At 42.7% G+C, this 16906-nt stretch overlaps 1 protein-coding gene across 2 annotated transcripts in view; it reads right to left on the reverse strand.

Moving 5' to 3' along the window:
* The window catches only part of LOC139582551 (serine palmitoyltransferase 2-like), a 30430-nt gene extending 19952 nt beyond the window's left edge, over positions 1–10478 (reverse strand). The window contains exons 1-5 of one of the 2 annotated variants that reach the window (XM_071412645.1): positions 10237–10477; positions 3615–3809; positions 2627–2781; positions 1884–2032; positions 1058–1182 (exon numbers count right to left, since the gene is read on the reverse strand). In XM_071412645.1, coding sequence (XP_071268746.1) covers positions 1058–1182; positions 1884–2032; positions 2627–2781; positions 3615–3809; positions 10237–10395 — 783 coding nt within the window. In that variant the 5' untranslated portion in view covers positions 10396–10477. Of the gene's footprint in view, positions 1–1057; positions 1183–1883; positions 2033–2626; positions 2782–3614; positions 3810–10236 lie in introns of both variants that reach the window. The other variant, XM_071412646.1, reaches the window with a different exon arrangement.
* Between the last annotated feature and the right edge of the window lie 6428 nt (positions 10479–16906).

Raw genomic sequence — 16906 nt, forward strand, 5'->3', positions numbered from 1 at the left:
TTCCGATCAGGAAGTTGGGAATCCAGTTGCACAAGGAAGTGTTCAGTCCCAGGGTCCTTAACTTAGTGGTGAGCTTTGAGGGCACTATGGTGTTGAACGCTGAGCTGTAGTCAATGAACAGCATTCTCACTTAGGTGTTCCTTTTGTCCAGGTGGGAAAGGGCAGTGTGGAGTAGGCAACAAAACATCCGCCATGCGGAACCTCAACACGGGGCCCCTTAGGGGTGCGTGCCTAGTCTGTAGTCCCTGTTCACCCATGGCCGCGCACGACTCCCAACACCATCATTAAGTTTGCAGAAGACGGTGGTAGGCCTGATCACCAATTGCCAATGTGACAGCCTATAGGGAAGTCAGAGACCTGGCAGTGTGGTGCCAGGACAACAACCTCTCCCTCAACGTCAGTAATACAAATTCGCTGATCGTGGACTACAGGAAAAGGAGGGCCGAGCACGCCCTCATTTAAATCAAAAAGGCTGTAGTGGAGCAGGTCGAGAGCTTCAAGTTCCTCAATGTCCACATCAATAAGGACATATTATGGTCCCCACACAGCAACCCAGTCATGAAGAGGAAACAATGCTTTTTCCCCCTCATGAGGCTGAAAAGATTCAGCATGGGCCCTCAGATCCTCACAAAGTTCTACAGCTGCACCACTGAGAGCGTCTTGACCGGCTGCATCAGTGCTTAGTATGGCAACTGCCTGGCCTCCAACCACAAGCCACTACAGAGGATAGTGCATACTACAGGTTGACATGGGAGCTCAAATCCATTCCTGTCCAGTCTTTCCTGATCACACAACAGTTTCATAACCCCGGAACTTTCCTGTCCCTTCCCAATAAATAAAAAAAATCACTCCGGTCCCGTGCTCATTTTTGCACGCAGAAATATGTACACTATTGTGTTTGATTAGGAAGTATGAAAATAATTTCAGTAATGCAAAATGCGACTGTCTTACCTATATATCTTAGTTAAATGCACTGACTTTAGGCCTAAAGTCTCTGTGGATGAGAGCGGATTCTAAATGACTTAAGCATGTGAGAAATATATATTTTTATCCCTACCTTTCCAGCCAGAGCCGGAATGTTCATGGAGTTGGTAGCAAAGCCCATCCCAAACGCCATAGATGACTCCACCCCCAGGAACCTAGCAACCAGCTGTTCCAACTCCTCATGGAGATCCAGGTTACCTGGATACAGCAGGAACAGGAACATGTAAATAAAAATGATGTCTTACTTTAACGAGTGTTCATGACACCATAAAGCGTGCACGACATCAATACAGACGTACTAACATTCACTAGTATCCATATCAGTTACAGTGATGCTCTAAATCAACATCACTATCCATTTTTAACTCAATACAACTGTCCAGGTCATACTACAATACAACAACACAAAGACGCACTACCTCAGAACAACAGCTTCCTGCACATAACAAAGGCCTGACAAAAACAACGCATGGAGGATACAATGTTAATGTCCAACATGTCTTTCTATTCTGTGCTCTGTCATTGTGGGGTACATGACAACAGAGGACTTTTGTTTCCTTTAAAAAATGGCCAAACTACCAAAGTAGACGGCACAACCAAGCCCAACAACAGAATGAGTGAGCCAGTTTGTCCCCAGAAGGTTGTCTGCAGTGGATATTTTACCAACGTTTTGAATCAGCGCTTCCTTTTAAATAACATATGCCATTTAGAAGATACGTTTATCCAAGCGACTTAACAGTCACGCGTGCATACATTTTTGGTACGGGTAGTACCGGGAATCGAACCCACTATCCTGGCGTTGTAAGCGCCATGCTCTACCTGCGGTCCACAGATATGAGTGTTTAAAAACAAAAACGACCCTTGTCCCCAACAAGAAGGTGATTATAACCATGTCTTACCCATCTCATAGCGGGTGCTACCCACTCCAACGCCATAGTGGTGGGTCGACTCTGTGGCAGCGTCAGCACACCTCCCAGTGTTCTCAGCAAAGCCCAGGTAGTTATAGGAACCCATGTTGATCACGTCTTTCACCACCTTACCTGTGTGTCTGGGTAGAAAGACAACTTATAGCAACTCTGACGAGACAGAACTACAGTTGTGGTGGAGGAGGTCCGATCTTACACTGTGAAGTCCTGTATTTTAAAACCTGCTGATAACGCTAAACACACCAAACGAAGGCTTCTGTTTCTTTTATACTGTACTTGTGAGTTTTGACAAGCAGCAAGAGTAGCTATCGTGTTGACAATAATATCAGATTTTGTTTTTAACTTGTTCTTGACGGGTTCCCTAACACTTACATGCAGTTGTGACAGCAGCATATCCTGCCTAGCAAAGAGTGAATGAGGTTTTACCACACAACGATACGTGACAGATATTGTCTGTCGGTTTCTACACATCACGTTCGTCCCCAGATAGACTTCCCTCTCTTATCATTGTAAGTAGGACAATGACCTGTAGGTGATAGAGGGGGCATGATAGACCCATGACATGGGTCGTTCTCACACAGACCCATCTACTCCCTGTAAAAGCCATGATAGTCCATGGGTAGGTCCAGAGTCTACAGTACCATATACAATAGTCTAGTAGCTACACATGTACACAAGCCCTGTTAGAGTTATTATGGTTAGGATGGGCCACTCACTGGAAGGTCCAGTTGTAGTCTTTGGAGGCCCTCTCCAACAGGTCCATCTTGGCTCCTGGAACACTGCAGATCGGCCTGTTCCAGTTGTCACGGATACGCATGTATAGATTCCGGGTGTAGAAGTTCTCAAAGTCCTGGTACAGTGGAACAAAGTCCTAGAAAACACACAGACAGCGACACAGAGAGAGAGCGAGAGACACAGAGAGAGAGAGAGAGTCACAGAGAGAGAGAGAGAGAGAGACACAGAGAGACTTGTCAGTCATTGTTGGAATCAATAACACGGTCTGAATTTATGCGAACACACAGGTATGTCTTTCTCCCAAGCTTTCAAAGAAATTGTTTGACCTAACTGTTCAATATTAAAGCATTTGATGTGCACTAGCCAGAAAGACTGTGTTTATAGACAACGCAAATTCCTCACAGGCCTAGGTGTGTCTCTTTCACAGCTTCAGGACAACTGGTTTGGCATAACGCATAACGGTTGCACTGAGCATTGCGGTTTACAAAAAAACAGGTTTCGAAAACGCTAAAGCTGTAGTGGAATGTGTCTGGAGAAATCAGTTTCACACCTTCCCATGTTACACATCTGTATTGTTCAGGCATATTTCACACCCTATTCACACAGCACCAGAGTAAATATGAGCACTGTAATAGCCTACATCATCAAACCGTTTTAGAGAGGGGTTTTAGAGGGCCGTTTTAAAGCAATGAATGAATGGCAATGAAGGACTAGGTAGACAGAAGTTGCCCCTAACCAGTAACCACTGACACAGGGTGAGCTATTTCTCCAAACCCTTAATGGTTAAAAAAAAAAAATCAGGGGCAGGGTAATCCGATTCAGGGGCGGGGTAATCCGATTCAGGGGCGGGGTAATCCGATTCAGGGGCGGGGTAATCCGATTCTAGATCTGTCAGCGAGAACACGCATCCATTTCTAAACAGAAAAAAAGTGAATAGCCTCCAAGGAAAAACTAATCTGCATCTCTTACCTTCTGCTCTTCCCTCTCTCTGGCCACATGGCACTTCTCCATGCCCCAGTGCCGGAGGAAGTCCCGCAGGTACCCGAAGATGGTGAGGATCCCGTAGCCCACGTAGGTGAGAACAGCCACAAGCAGAGGAGTCTCCTCAAACTGCTCCACAAACGCTTTGTTGTACAGGCTGGCGTTACGAACAACATGGTTGTTCTGGAGAAGAAGAAAATACACAGACAAACAGAAGATGGTTGTGTTGCTGACTGGAAGGGATTCGGTGTCGATCTTTACATGCAATTTTGGTCATGCAAAACAGGTAGCATTGGAACCACCATTTATTGGGTAGCCTAGTCTGTTCTAATATTAGCCTGTGGTGTCTGCAGAAAAGTCTAATGGTGGTTGCACCATTGCAGTCTGTCCCATGGGACACACCCAAGTTGAGGAAAGATCAACAAATGGCATTTGAGTGAGTAAACTGAGCCATTGATCACAGAAGTGTGAATCTAATCTACATATAACACAGATGCAGAAGTGTTAAACCCAGCAGACATACTGTATCTCTCTGACTCTCCTTACCAGGTCATGATTTACTTTTAGTCAGGCCTAATCTGTTTGCTCTATAGAAACATGCAGAATATGTGACAGTCAGAAGTTTACATACACCTTAGACAAATACATTTAAACTCAATTTAATCCTAGTAAAAAATCTGTTTTAGGTCAGTTAGGATCACCACTTTATTTTAAGAATGTGAAATGCCAGAATAATAGAGCGAATTATTTATTTCAGCTTCTATTTCTTTCATCACATTCCCAATGGGTCAGAAGTTTACATACACTTAATTATTATTTGGTAGCATTGCCTTTAAATTGTTGAACTTGGGTCAAACGTTTCAGGTAGCCTTCCACAAGCTTCCCACAATAAATTGGGTGAATTTTGGCCCATTCCTCCTGACAGAGCTGGTGTAACTGTGGTTTGTAGGCTTCCTTGCTTGCACAGGCTTTTTCAGTTCTGCTCACAAATGTTCTATAGGATTGAGGTCAGGGCTTTGTGATGGCCACTCCAATACCTTGACTTTGTTGTCCTTAAGCCATTTTGCCACAACTTTGGAAGTATATTTGGGGTCATTGTCCAATTGGAAGACCCATATACGACTTGTTTTACTGTGGATAAAGATACTTTTGTACCTGTTTCCTCCAGCATCTTCACAAGGTCCTTTGCTGTTGTTCTGTGATTGATTTACACTTTTCACACCAAAGTACGTTCATCTCTAGGAGACAGAACGCGTCTCCTTCCTGAGCGGTATGACGGCTGCTTGGTCCCATGGTGTTTATACTTGCGTACTATTGCTTGTAAAGATGAACGTGGTACCTTCAGGCGTTTGGAAATTGCTCCCAACGATGAACCAGACTTGTAGAGATCTACCATTTTTTTCTGAGGTCTTGGCTGATTTCTTTTGATTTTCCCATGATGTCAAGCAAAGAGGCACGGAGTTTGAAGGTAGGCCATGAAATACATCCACAGGTACACCGTCAACTTAGTGTATGAAAACTTCTGATCCACTGGAAATGTGATACAGTGACTTAAGTGAAATAATATGTCTGTAAACAATTGTTGGAAAAATTACTTGTCCTAACCGACTTGCCAAAACTATAGTTTGTTAACAAGAAATTTGTGGAGTGGTTCAAATACGAATTTTAAATGACTCCATCCTAAGTGTATGTAAACTTCAAACTTCCACTGTATGTATATATGCCTACAGCTTAGATCCTTTGAATAAAGATTGTTTGTTAAAAACAATAACAGACCCCTGAATAGTGAGTGTTTTTGATCCCTCCTGCAAAACCGGATCACCTGGACCCAGAGGGCTATCCAGAGGGCTATGCAGAGGATAGAGAGCTATCCAGAGGGCTATCCAGAGGATAGAGGGCTATCCAGAGGATAGAGGGCTATCCAGAGGGCTATCCAGAGGGGCTATCCAGAGGATAGAGGGCTATCCAGAGGATAGAGGGCTATCCAGAGGGCTATCCAGAGGATAGAGGGCTATCCAGAGGGCTATCCAGAGGGCTATCCAGAGGGCTATCCAGAGGATAGAGGGCTATCCAGAGGGCTATCCAGAGGATAGAGGGCTATCCAGAGGGCTATCCAGAGGGCTATCCAGAGGGCTATCCAGAGGATAGAGGGCTATCCAGAGGCTTTTCATTGAGGCTGAACTGTAGCTTATTGTGTTGAAAACTAAACCTCTCAAATCAAATGACCTAAAGTCAGTCAGCCTGGTCACCCATTAAACCCTGGCTGCTTAGCAACCACATGTGACCCAGTCATGCCTCTCTCTACCTTTATGGTGTGTGCGCGCATGTGGACTACGTGCTCAATGCAACTCAGAACTGATCCCAGAGTCATTCTCCCTAAGGAACGGACATGATGAAATAGCCCTCTAAACTACACCACTAACCCACATACAGGTCTGACTGCTAACAACTAGACCTTCAAGCTAACTGAAACACAAAGAGAAATGTTTAAAGTCAAATATACCGCTCAGAGAGAGCAGTTAGTGGCCTAGGCCCTCCAGCCACTACCACAGACTAGTAAAAACCAGACAGATCATATCTGAACACATTTTATAGCTGTGCATTAGCAACCGTCCGAAGACCAACTGTCGTGTGAGGAACAGTAGTCTACAGTACAGGGATCTAATAGGGCGTTTCGTATTCCATGAAAAGAGACGAGTTCCACACATCCAGGACGTGTCACTGTCACATGAGCTGGATAAAGAGGTCTTATAGAGGGCAATGCAAACGAAGTGAATGCCTAGGCTCTCAATTTTTGCCGCTCCTAAACCTAATCTTTATTAAAACTCTCGACGGTGATACAACACCAGGATTATCAACCAAGGGTGGGTAGGATAAGGGTACTGTTGAATTATCTGCATCACTAGCTCAACAAAGATCACATTCGGGTTGAGAGCAACAACCTGGTAAAAGGGGCCAACCGGTCAGTTACTTTGAATTCAAAATGCTCCAAATTCCAATGCTTCTGAAGCATGAATTCCTGTCCCCAAGACACTTGTTAAGATCAGACGGTAGTCTATAGGTCAAGTGTATAGAGCATATTCATTCTGTACATCAGTGGACTAGATGGAGTCCAGGTACACGTTATTACCATGTTGTTTGGTTTCTATACAACCCTTTCATATCTACATTGCCTGAGGGGTATAGGAAAAAGGGTTCAATTTAGAATTCCACGGTAGCCTCAAGTGTGTGCCCAACCGCCCCAAGCTCCCAACACATCAACGCCTAGCTGTCAGTGTCCATTTTCCTCATCCTCTCGCCTTCTGTCCTCAGAGACATTCAGCCCTCCCAGGGACCACTTCCTATAGCCAGCAGTTATTATCCCCAGGGGAGGCTTGTGTTGTGTCATGTGTGTGCTGCCTGGGAGACAAAGTACTCCTCTGCAGTTACGTTGCACAACCAACTGCCCTGCCTCCCCATTCTGATTGGTATTCTCCATGGTAGTGTCAGTAGAACTTCTACACCACGCAAACTACATGTTCATGTGTTTAAATGTTTAGTCTTTTAGGTTATGGTGTTGGACTCCAGTAAGACTAGCTGTCACCATTTGCTTTGGCTAATGGGGAGCCTAAAAAATCTAATCGTCATGTTATGCAAACTGGAAACCATATATCCTGAGGCTGCATGTATTGTGGCTGAGGATTATAAAAAAGCAAATTTGAGAAAAAGGCTGCAGAAGTTCTAACACAGACTGTAGTACTCGCAGTGCTAAAACACTCGACCACTGCTACTCCAACTTCCGGGATGCTTACAAGGCCCTCCCCCGCCCCCCTTTCGGCAAATCTGACCACGACTCCATTTTGCTCTTCCCTTCCTATAGGCAGAAACTCAAACAGGACGTACCCGTGCTAAGAACTACTCAACACTGGTCTGACCAATCGGAATCCATGCTTCAAGATTGTTTGATCACGCGGACTGGGATATGTTCCGGGTAGCTTCAGCGAATAACATTGACGTATATACTGATACGGTGACTGAGTTTATCAGGAAGTGTATAGGAGATGTTGTACCCACTGACTATCAAAACCTATCCTAACCAGAAATCGTGGATAGATGGCAGCATTCGCACAAAACTGAAAGCACGAACTACCGCATTTAACCATGGCAAGGTGACTGGGAATATGGCCGAATACAAACAGTGTAGTTATTCCCTCCGCAAGGCAATCAAACAGGCAAAATGTCAGTACAGAGACAAAGAGAAGTCGCAATTCAACGGCTCAGACACAAGATGTATGTTCCAACTTCACTCCTCTGATCCTCAACACTGGGGTTCCACAAAGGCTTGATCACCAACAATGACAAGACAGCCTACAGCAAGGAGGTGAGAGATCTGGGAGTGTGGTGCCAGGAAAACAACCTCTCACTCAACGTCAACAAAACAAAGGAGATGATCGTGATCGTGGAGTTCAGGAAACAGCAGAGGGAGCACCCCCCTATCCACATCGAAGGGACCGCAGTGGAGAAGGTGGAAAGCTTCAAGTTCCTTGGTGTACACATCACTGACAAACTGAAATGGTCCACCCACACAGACAGTGTGGTGAAGAAGACGCAACAAACGCCTCTCAAACCTCAGGAGGCTGAAGAAAATGTGGCTTGTCACCTAAGACCCTCACAAACTCTTAGACGCACAATTGAGAGCATCCTGTCGGGCTGTATCACCGCCTGGTATGGCAAATGCACCACCCGCAACCGCAGGGCTCTCCAGAGGGTGGTGCGGTCTGCCCAATGCATCACTGGGGGAAAACTACCTGCCCTCCAGGACACCTACAGCACCCGATGTCACAGGAAGGCCAAAAAGATCATCAAGGACAACAACCACCCGAGCCACTGCCTGTTCACCCCGCTATCATCCAGAAGGCGAGGTCAGTACAGGTGCATCAATTCTGGGACCGAGAGACTGAAAAACAGCTTCTCTCTCAAGGCCATCAGACTGTAAAATAGCCATCACTAGCACATTAGAGGGTTCTTCCTAGATACATAGACTTGGAATCACTGGCCACTTTAATAAATTGAACACTAGTCACTTTAATAATGTTCACATATCTTACATTACTCATCTCATATGTATATACTGTATTCTATTCTACTGAATCTTAGGCTATGCCACTCTGACATTGCTCATCCATATATTTATATATTCTTAATTCATCATTCCTTTACTTAGATTTGTGTGTATTGAGTATATGTGCAATTGTTAGAATTTACTCATTCTATATTACTGCACTGTCGGAGCTAGAAACACAAGCATTTCGCTACACCCGCAATAACATCTGCTAAACACATGCACGTGACCAATAACATTTTATTTGATCATTTAAAACCTGGATAGGAGTTTGGAGTTTATAAGAGTGACTTTGTTGTAAATGATTAGTTTAAACGTGAGTTTTGGGAAAACAATGGTGAAAATGAGTCTAGCATGTGGCTGATTGTTAATTGGTTAGTAAACTAAATAACCTACACAATGAAAGCATAGCAGCCTATGATTACGCTGTCTAACAACACCCATAGCCTATTCTTCAGTCTAATCGAGGGGTCCAGGATGACCACAGGACAGAAATAACACACTCCACAGAATGGTGCAAAGAAAACAGACTCATTCTTAATGTAAAAATAAAACAAGGAAATTACAAACTTCAGAACCATAGAAGATGACACCAGGCCAATCCACATTGACTCAGAACAAATAGAATCAATTGAGCAATACAAATATCTTGGAACTATAAAATCGACTCGAAACTCTCTCGGATTGCAAACACACAACAGATATACAAAAAGGGACAACGACTGTATTTCATGAGGAGATTAAATCAATCCCCGGTCAATAAAATAATATCAGCCATGTTCTAAACATACATTGTTCAGTGTTCTCACTTTCTGTTTCCAAGCCTGGTACAATCAGCTATCCATCTAAAACAAAAACCAACTACACAAAAGAGTAACGCTGTCAAGCAAAATCAGTGGAGTTAAACTCAAGAACATGGAAGCGCTGTTCTCGGAGAGAGTTGTGAGGGCAGGAGCGAGAATTGCCACCGACCTGACACACCCACTCAACCAGGAGTACCAGCTACCATCAACCCGCCGATAGAGAGTCCATCTTTACAAAACCACCCGAGCCCAGAAATCATTCATCCCCACCAGTATATGGCAATTGAATAAATAACTACTCCCTCCCCCATACGAACTGTTAACTGTAACCACATGTGTTGCGGATGTAGTTGTTTCCGGGTCATTACAATATATATAAAATGTATGTACTTATGTGGTGATGCTTTGCTGTGTTGAGATGCAAGACACATTTTCACAAAACGGACACGATAAATAATTATTATAATTCAGTCAACACATTCTGAGGCTTAATAATTTCATCACAAAGCATCCACCCTATCAAACTTGTTACAATGACTCAACTTCAATACTAGTTTAAAAAAGCGACAAATAAAAATAGTTGGAATAAGTAGCTACATCTTATTGCGCTGTGTTTATTCAATCTATATTGTTGCCGGATATTCTAATGGTCATTCCCTATTCTCATCGAGCGGCAGTAGCAGTAGTGTTGACGGGTGGGCCTCACCTCACTCGGGCGCCGATTCTTCTGTTGCGGTTGTTGGAACAAGCAATGATTCTTCACGAAACCGTTCCTTCTCGATGATGTCTTACCGTTGGATGTCCGGTGGAAAACATCTCCATTTGTCAGTTTATTCGCCGAGCTCTTGGTCATACTTGGTGGCATTTATTCGCCTGAATATCCAGGTTTGTATATTTACGTGCCCGGGACCTCTCTTCTCTCTCTATGACTGGGGAAACTGCAAATACACAATATGAGATTACCGGAAATGCACGCCCCTGTTAACTTTCAGCGACCAATGAGGAGTTTATGACGTCATGTAAAACTGAATAAATACGGGATTAGCTATGTAAATTACCATCGAAAGAACCTGTAGTAACCTTTTGCATGGTTTTACGATTTTTCCAGTGAAGTATCACTTCACTTGTGTGTAAAGGACTTTGGTCATGTGCCATGGCCTACAGGAAAACAGTCTAAGGAGACGATTTTCCTTACACCCACCCACTGAGCCAGATGTCCCTGAATAGGATGTTTGTGAAAGTAGTATTTTTGGGAAACTGAATAGAATGACATTATTTCCAGCTTGTATGACTGTTTTAATGAATGATTCACATTATCTCCAGCGTTCATGACAACTTGTTTAAATGTTTACAGTTAATCGATTTACAATCCTCCAAGGTTACAGAATATGTTTCCTCACACACTCAGTCTACAAGATACCTAGTCTAAACCAATTATCTTGTATCCCAAATACACCATATCCCCTATGTAGGGCACTACTTTTGACCAGGACCCAAAGGTCTCTGATGAAAAGTAGGTCACTATATAGGTGCCATTTGGGACATAGAGTCAATTGCACATGAAGGCTGTACCTTTTTTGATGATTTACCCTAGTCATAGCCTACTGTTGAACACAAACACAGCAACATACTGCCACATAGTGAAATACTGCCGCAATGACTGGCCAGGGGCCTGAAACAGTAACCTTATCTGCTCCTCTTTCAGTGGGCCTTTCTTTACCTACACAATATCCCGCTCGGTAAAGCTTTAAATACTTTTTAAACAGCTATAATTTGTTGTTTAAAATTGTGTGATAGTCATTCATAAACACTTCATAATATAGGTAACCTTATAATAAAAGGTAACCTTATCGCATAATGCTATTTGATTTATCCACCAGTTATTTCCTCTTGTACCTACCAGTACAAGAAGTGGAAGATAACAAACACAGTAGTCATAGCCTGTGCTTTGCTTGGAATTGCCAGCTAAAACATTCCTGGAATAGAAGGAAATAACACTCCTGATCTTTGGAGTCAATACCATGGAGAGAACATAAAACAATAGTCCTTGTTATCCTGAGGTCAAGTGCAGCTCCCCCCTTCCCCCAAAAATAAGTGTATATATATATTTTTTTTTAAATAGAGTGTTAAAGGCGCTGCATGGTCAATCTGACATCTGCATTGGCCGTGCAGCATTTATGGTGATATGGCCTCTGCAGAAGAAAGGGCATTAATACTTCTTTCACTTCCCCCGAGCAGTGCAGAGCTGTTGTCAGCGGTGTCATACTTGAGTAAAAATAAAGATACCTTAATAGAAAATTTATAATTTTTCCTGTCCTGTAACAATTCAAAACGCAACAAGTACTTTTGGGTGTCTGGGAAAATGTATAGAATAAAAAGTACATTATTTTCTTTAGGAATGTAGTGAAGTAAAATAAAAAGTAAAAAATGTATATAAATAGTAAAGTACAAATGTAGTAGAGTTAAAATGGTTATTCCATCAAACTTCAAATTATTAGAATAGTACACAACGCAGAACAGAACAACCAGGTTGAGGGTCAGTGGCCAAAGCCCGGGAACAGGAATATTCCAAGTTCAGACAGAAGGGGGGAGTCAGATCGCTATGATCGCCAGGAACTTTACTTTTGGTGTCTATTTTTAATTGTTACGCTACTGGTGCTGCCTGTTGATGTTAGGTAGGGAGCTACAGTAGCTGAATGATGTTAACATCTTCGGGTTTTGTTTCATTAAATGTATTTTATTTCATCCGGGTGCTTGTGTCACCTACTAACACCCTGGTACCCCCGTAGCTCCCGCTCTCCTCAGTCCGAGAAAACACTGAGACAGAAATGTATGTGTTGCAGATTACTCCTTTGTAGAAGTCCATAACGTGAAATAATTAAAACATCCCAAGGTCAATGCTGTAGATATTGTTATAAGGGAGTGTGAGGCTATTGAAACATGTAACTTTCAGAGTTGTATTGTTATTAATATAGTTTACAGAGTGCTAAAGGTGCTGCTGTTGCTAGCTAGCGTGCCTTTCTGTGATGCAGACGGTTAGCTGAGCTGCCGACTGCTGGCGTTGCATTATGGGAGATGTAGTTTGGTCCTCTGCGGTCGGAATGGAATAGAGGCGATTTCACGTTGTAACTTGTTTATGTTGCAGTATTTTTGTACATGAGTTGTTTTATTTTGGTACTGTCAAAACTGAAATCACCTAGCAATGTATTGGGGATGTGAGACAGGATATGTGTTTTACCTTTCTTCATGCTCCTGTGTAGAACAACTTGTCAGATGGTGCATTGGAGACTGATGTGTTCCTGTACTGTCTTTTCACAATACTATTGCAGGTATGGTTCTATTGTCTAAGAATTAATATTATACATTCTTTGTATTAAGGACTGGTTATTATTTTATAGTATACATTATGGCTTTATATATGAGTGTGATTGTGTGAGTTCGAGAAAACACTGAGAGAGAAAGAACAACTTGTCACATGGTGCATTGGAGACTGATGTTTTCCTGTCCTGTCTTTTCACAATACTATTGCAGATCAACATAAAAGCCTAAAAGACAGCCGTGGTGTCGCTCTTCATTTCTTGGTTCTCCTGTGGTACATAAGAAACCCGCTACACAAATACCCCCCAAAAACAACTTAAGTAGTACTTTAAAGTATTTTTTACTTACTGTAAGTACGATACACCACTGGCTGTTGTGAAGAAAGTTGTCAAGAAAGTGAGTTTGTGTGTATACAGGACCTCCCGCCCTTACCTACCTGTCAACCAATCAAGTCAATGCGGAGGTATACGGAGCCATCTACATTGTTACAAATTTTGAGAGGCGTTTGGAAGCCGTACAGAGCTCAATTTGACCTCTGCTAGCCTCCCGAGGCTTCGCAATTGCATCACACCATCCATATAGGGCCTCCGATCTGCCACATTTTAAGATCAAGCATAATTTGGCTCTTAAAAGCCTTCCAGGTCATGTTAACGCATCTCTTCCTGTTTGGTCAACATGTTCGTGCACACTACACATGTACACACACGCGCATTCACACATGCACCGACACACACCACTGTCAATACCCAAAATAGACTCCAACCACTCCAAACAGTAGACAGCATGCTTCAACAGCCTTTAGATATACAGTGAGGGAAAAAAGTATTTGATCCCCTGCTGATTTTGTACGTTTGCCCACTGACAAAGAAATGATCATTCTATAATTTTATTGGTAGGTTTATTTGAACAGTGAGAGACAGAATATCAACAAAAAAATCCAGAAAAACGCATGTCAAAAATGTTATGAATTGATTTGCATTTTAATGAGGGAAATAAGTATTTGACCCCTCTGCAAAACATGACTTAGTACTTGGTGGCAAAACCCTTGTTGGCAATCACAGAGGTCAGACGTTTCTTGTAGTTGGCCACCAGGTTTGCACACATCTCAGGAGGGATTTTGTCCCACTCCTCTTTGCAGATCTTCTTCAAGTCATTAAGGTTTTGAGGCTGACGTTTGGCAACTCGAACCTTCAGCTCCCTCCACAGATTTTCTATGGGATTAAGGTCTGGATACTGGCTAGGCCACTCCAGGACCTTAATGTGCTTCTTCTTGAGCCTCTCCTTTGTTGCCTTGGCCGTGTGTTTTGGGTCATTGTCATGCTGGAATACCCATCCACGACCCATTTTCAATACCCTGGCTGAGGGAAGGAGGTTTTCACCCAAGATTTGACGGTACATGGCCCCGTCCATCGTCCCTTTGATGCGGTGAAGTTGTCCTGTCCCTTTAGCAGAAAAACACTCCCAAAGCATAATGTTTCCACCTCCATGTTTGACGGTGGGGATGGTTTCTTGGGGTCATAGGCAGCATTCCTCCTCCTCCAAACACGGCAAGTTGGGTTGATGCCAAAGAACTCCATTTTGGTCTCATCTGACCACAACACGTTCACCCAGTTGTCCTCTGAATCATTCAGATGTTCATTGGCAAACTTCAGACGGGCATGTATATGTGCTTTCTTGAGCAGGGGGACCTTGCGGGCGCTGCAGGATTTCAGTCCTTCACGGCATAGTGTGTTACCAATTGTTTTCTTGATGACTATGGTCCCAGCTGCCTTGAGATCATTGACAAGATCCTCCTGTGTAGTTCTGGGCTGATTCCTCACCGTTCTCATGATCATTGCAACTTCACGAGGTGAGATCTTGCATGGAGCCCCAGGCTGAGGGAGATTGACAGGTCTTTTGTGTTTCTTCCATTTGCGAATAATCACAGAAACTGTTGTCACCTTCTCACCAAGCTGCTTGGCGATGGTCTTGTAGCCCATTCCAGCCTTGTGTAGGTCTACAATCTTGTCCCTGACATCCTTGGAGAGCTCTTTGGTCTTGGCCATGGTGGAGAGTTTGGAATCTGATTGATTGATTGCTTCTGTGGACAGGTATCTTTTATACAGGTAAGAAACTGAGATTAGGAGCACTCCCTTTAAGAGTGTGCTCCTAATCTCCGTTCGTTACCTGTATGAAAGACACCTGGGAGCCAGAAATCTTTTTGATTGAGAAGGGGTCAAATACTTATTTCCCTCATTAAAATGCAAATCAATTTATAACATTTTTGACATGCATTTTTCTGGATATTTTTGTTGTTATTCTGTCTCTCACTGTTCAAATAAACCTACCATTAAAATTATAGACTGATAATTTCTTTGTCAGTGGGCAAACGTACAAAATCAGCAGGGGATCAAATACTTTTTTCCCTCACTGTACACTGTGTACAAAACATGAAGAACACCTTCCTAATATTGAGTTCCACCCCCCTTTTCTTCAGAACAGTAACAAACACCATAAGAACATCCCTGTGTCCCACAGTTACAGCAAGTTTATAATTTTGTCTTTTTTTATTAACACATCCATCTCTTCAGAGGACAACTATATATTTTTGATTTTAAACAGCTTTTCTGCTACGTATACGTACATTTTTACATACATGGTACTTTTATATAAAGCAGTCACATAATAATACATTACCAAACATAAGCTATTTTATCCCAACCCTCAGCCAATCCCACCAATCACCATAGACCACCCTCATTTTGTTTCCATGTGCCATATATTTTTCAATTGTGATGTTTTACATCATTTTTTAACCTTTTTAATTGTATAGTATCCACAGATTGTGAGCTAAAGATGAAAATCTTTCCTACGAGTATTATTATATTATTTATTGACTGACTATGGCTTTCCAAATCACTCAACACTGCTAATTTGTAAGGTTAATTTTAAGTGCATGTTGTGATTTTTTTTTTTTACCATTCCTGAACCTGTGACCAGAAACAAGCTACATAGAGGAAATACCAGAATAAATTATCTATTGATTCTGTATCTTCGCAGCAAAATCTACAGAGCTGAGATTGTTATGCCCCATATATATATAGCATTCTGTTGGTGGCAAGAATTTTATATAATAATTTAAATTGAAGTTTTGAAACAAGTGTTGTTTTTTGTACCAGTTCATAAACCATGTGCCATTGAATCGGTACATCGAAAATCTCTTCCCATTTATTTTGCAACCTGTATGGCACCTGTGTCAAGTTGGCTGGATGTCCTTTGGGTGGTGGACCATTCTTGATACACACGGGAAACTGTTGAGCGCGAAAAACCCAGCAGCGTTGCAGTTCTTGACACACTCAAACCGGTGCGCCTGGCACCTACTACCATACCCCGTTCAAAGGCACTTAAATCTTTTGTCTAGCCCATTCACCCATTGAATGGCACATATACACAATCCATGTATCAGTTGTCTCAAGGCTTAAAACTCCTTCTTTAACTTGTTTCCTCCCATAGCCGAGGGAAGTAGGGGTTCTGAGGGTGCTGCAGCACCCCCTGAAAAATCTGAAGAAACAAACAAAAGTTTTTTCTTTTTATATATTTTTTGCTACAAAACTAGTGCACTGGGCCTTTACTAGTCCTGTTTTAGCGGGCCGACATAGCCATCTGTAGCGTGGGAAAAATAACTTTTCAGCACCGCCGCCCACCCAACCCCCAAACTACTTCCCGCAGCTATGCTGTCTCCTGCCCTTCATCTACATTGATTGAAGCGGATTTAACAGGTGACATCAATAAGGGATCAGAACTTTCACCTGGTCAGTCTATGTCAATGGGAAGAGAAAGTGTTCCTAATGTTTTGCATTCTCAGTGTAGAGCGACATGCGTCTTCACCCTGCTGTATTATTAACACGTTATAAACACACACTTGCTTTCTTGGCACAGGATACTCTCTCAAGTGGACTATGAGGTTTGCCAGAGGCTAAATAGAACACTCCAACACAACACTAACCTGTGGGAGCAATAGAACTAGTAACTGGATTTGGAGAATATCAATACATATGGGTTTGATTGAACAGGGTTGT

Source organism: Salvelinus alpinus, chromosome 8, assembly GCF_045679555.1.
Source record: "Salvelinus alpinus chromosome 8, SLU_Salpinus.1, whole genome shotgun sequence".
Classification (NCBI taxonomy): Eukaryota; Metazoa; Chordata; class Actinopteri; order Salmoniformes; family Salmonidae; genus Salvelinus; species Salvelinus alpinus.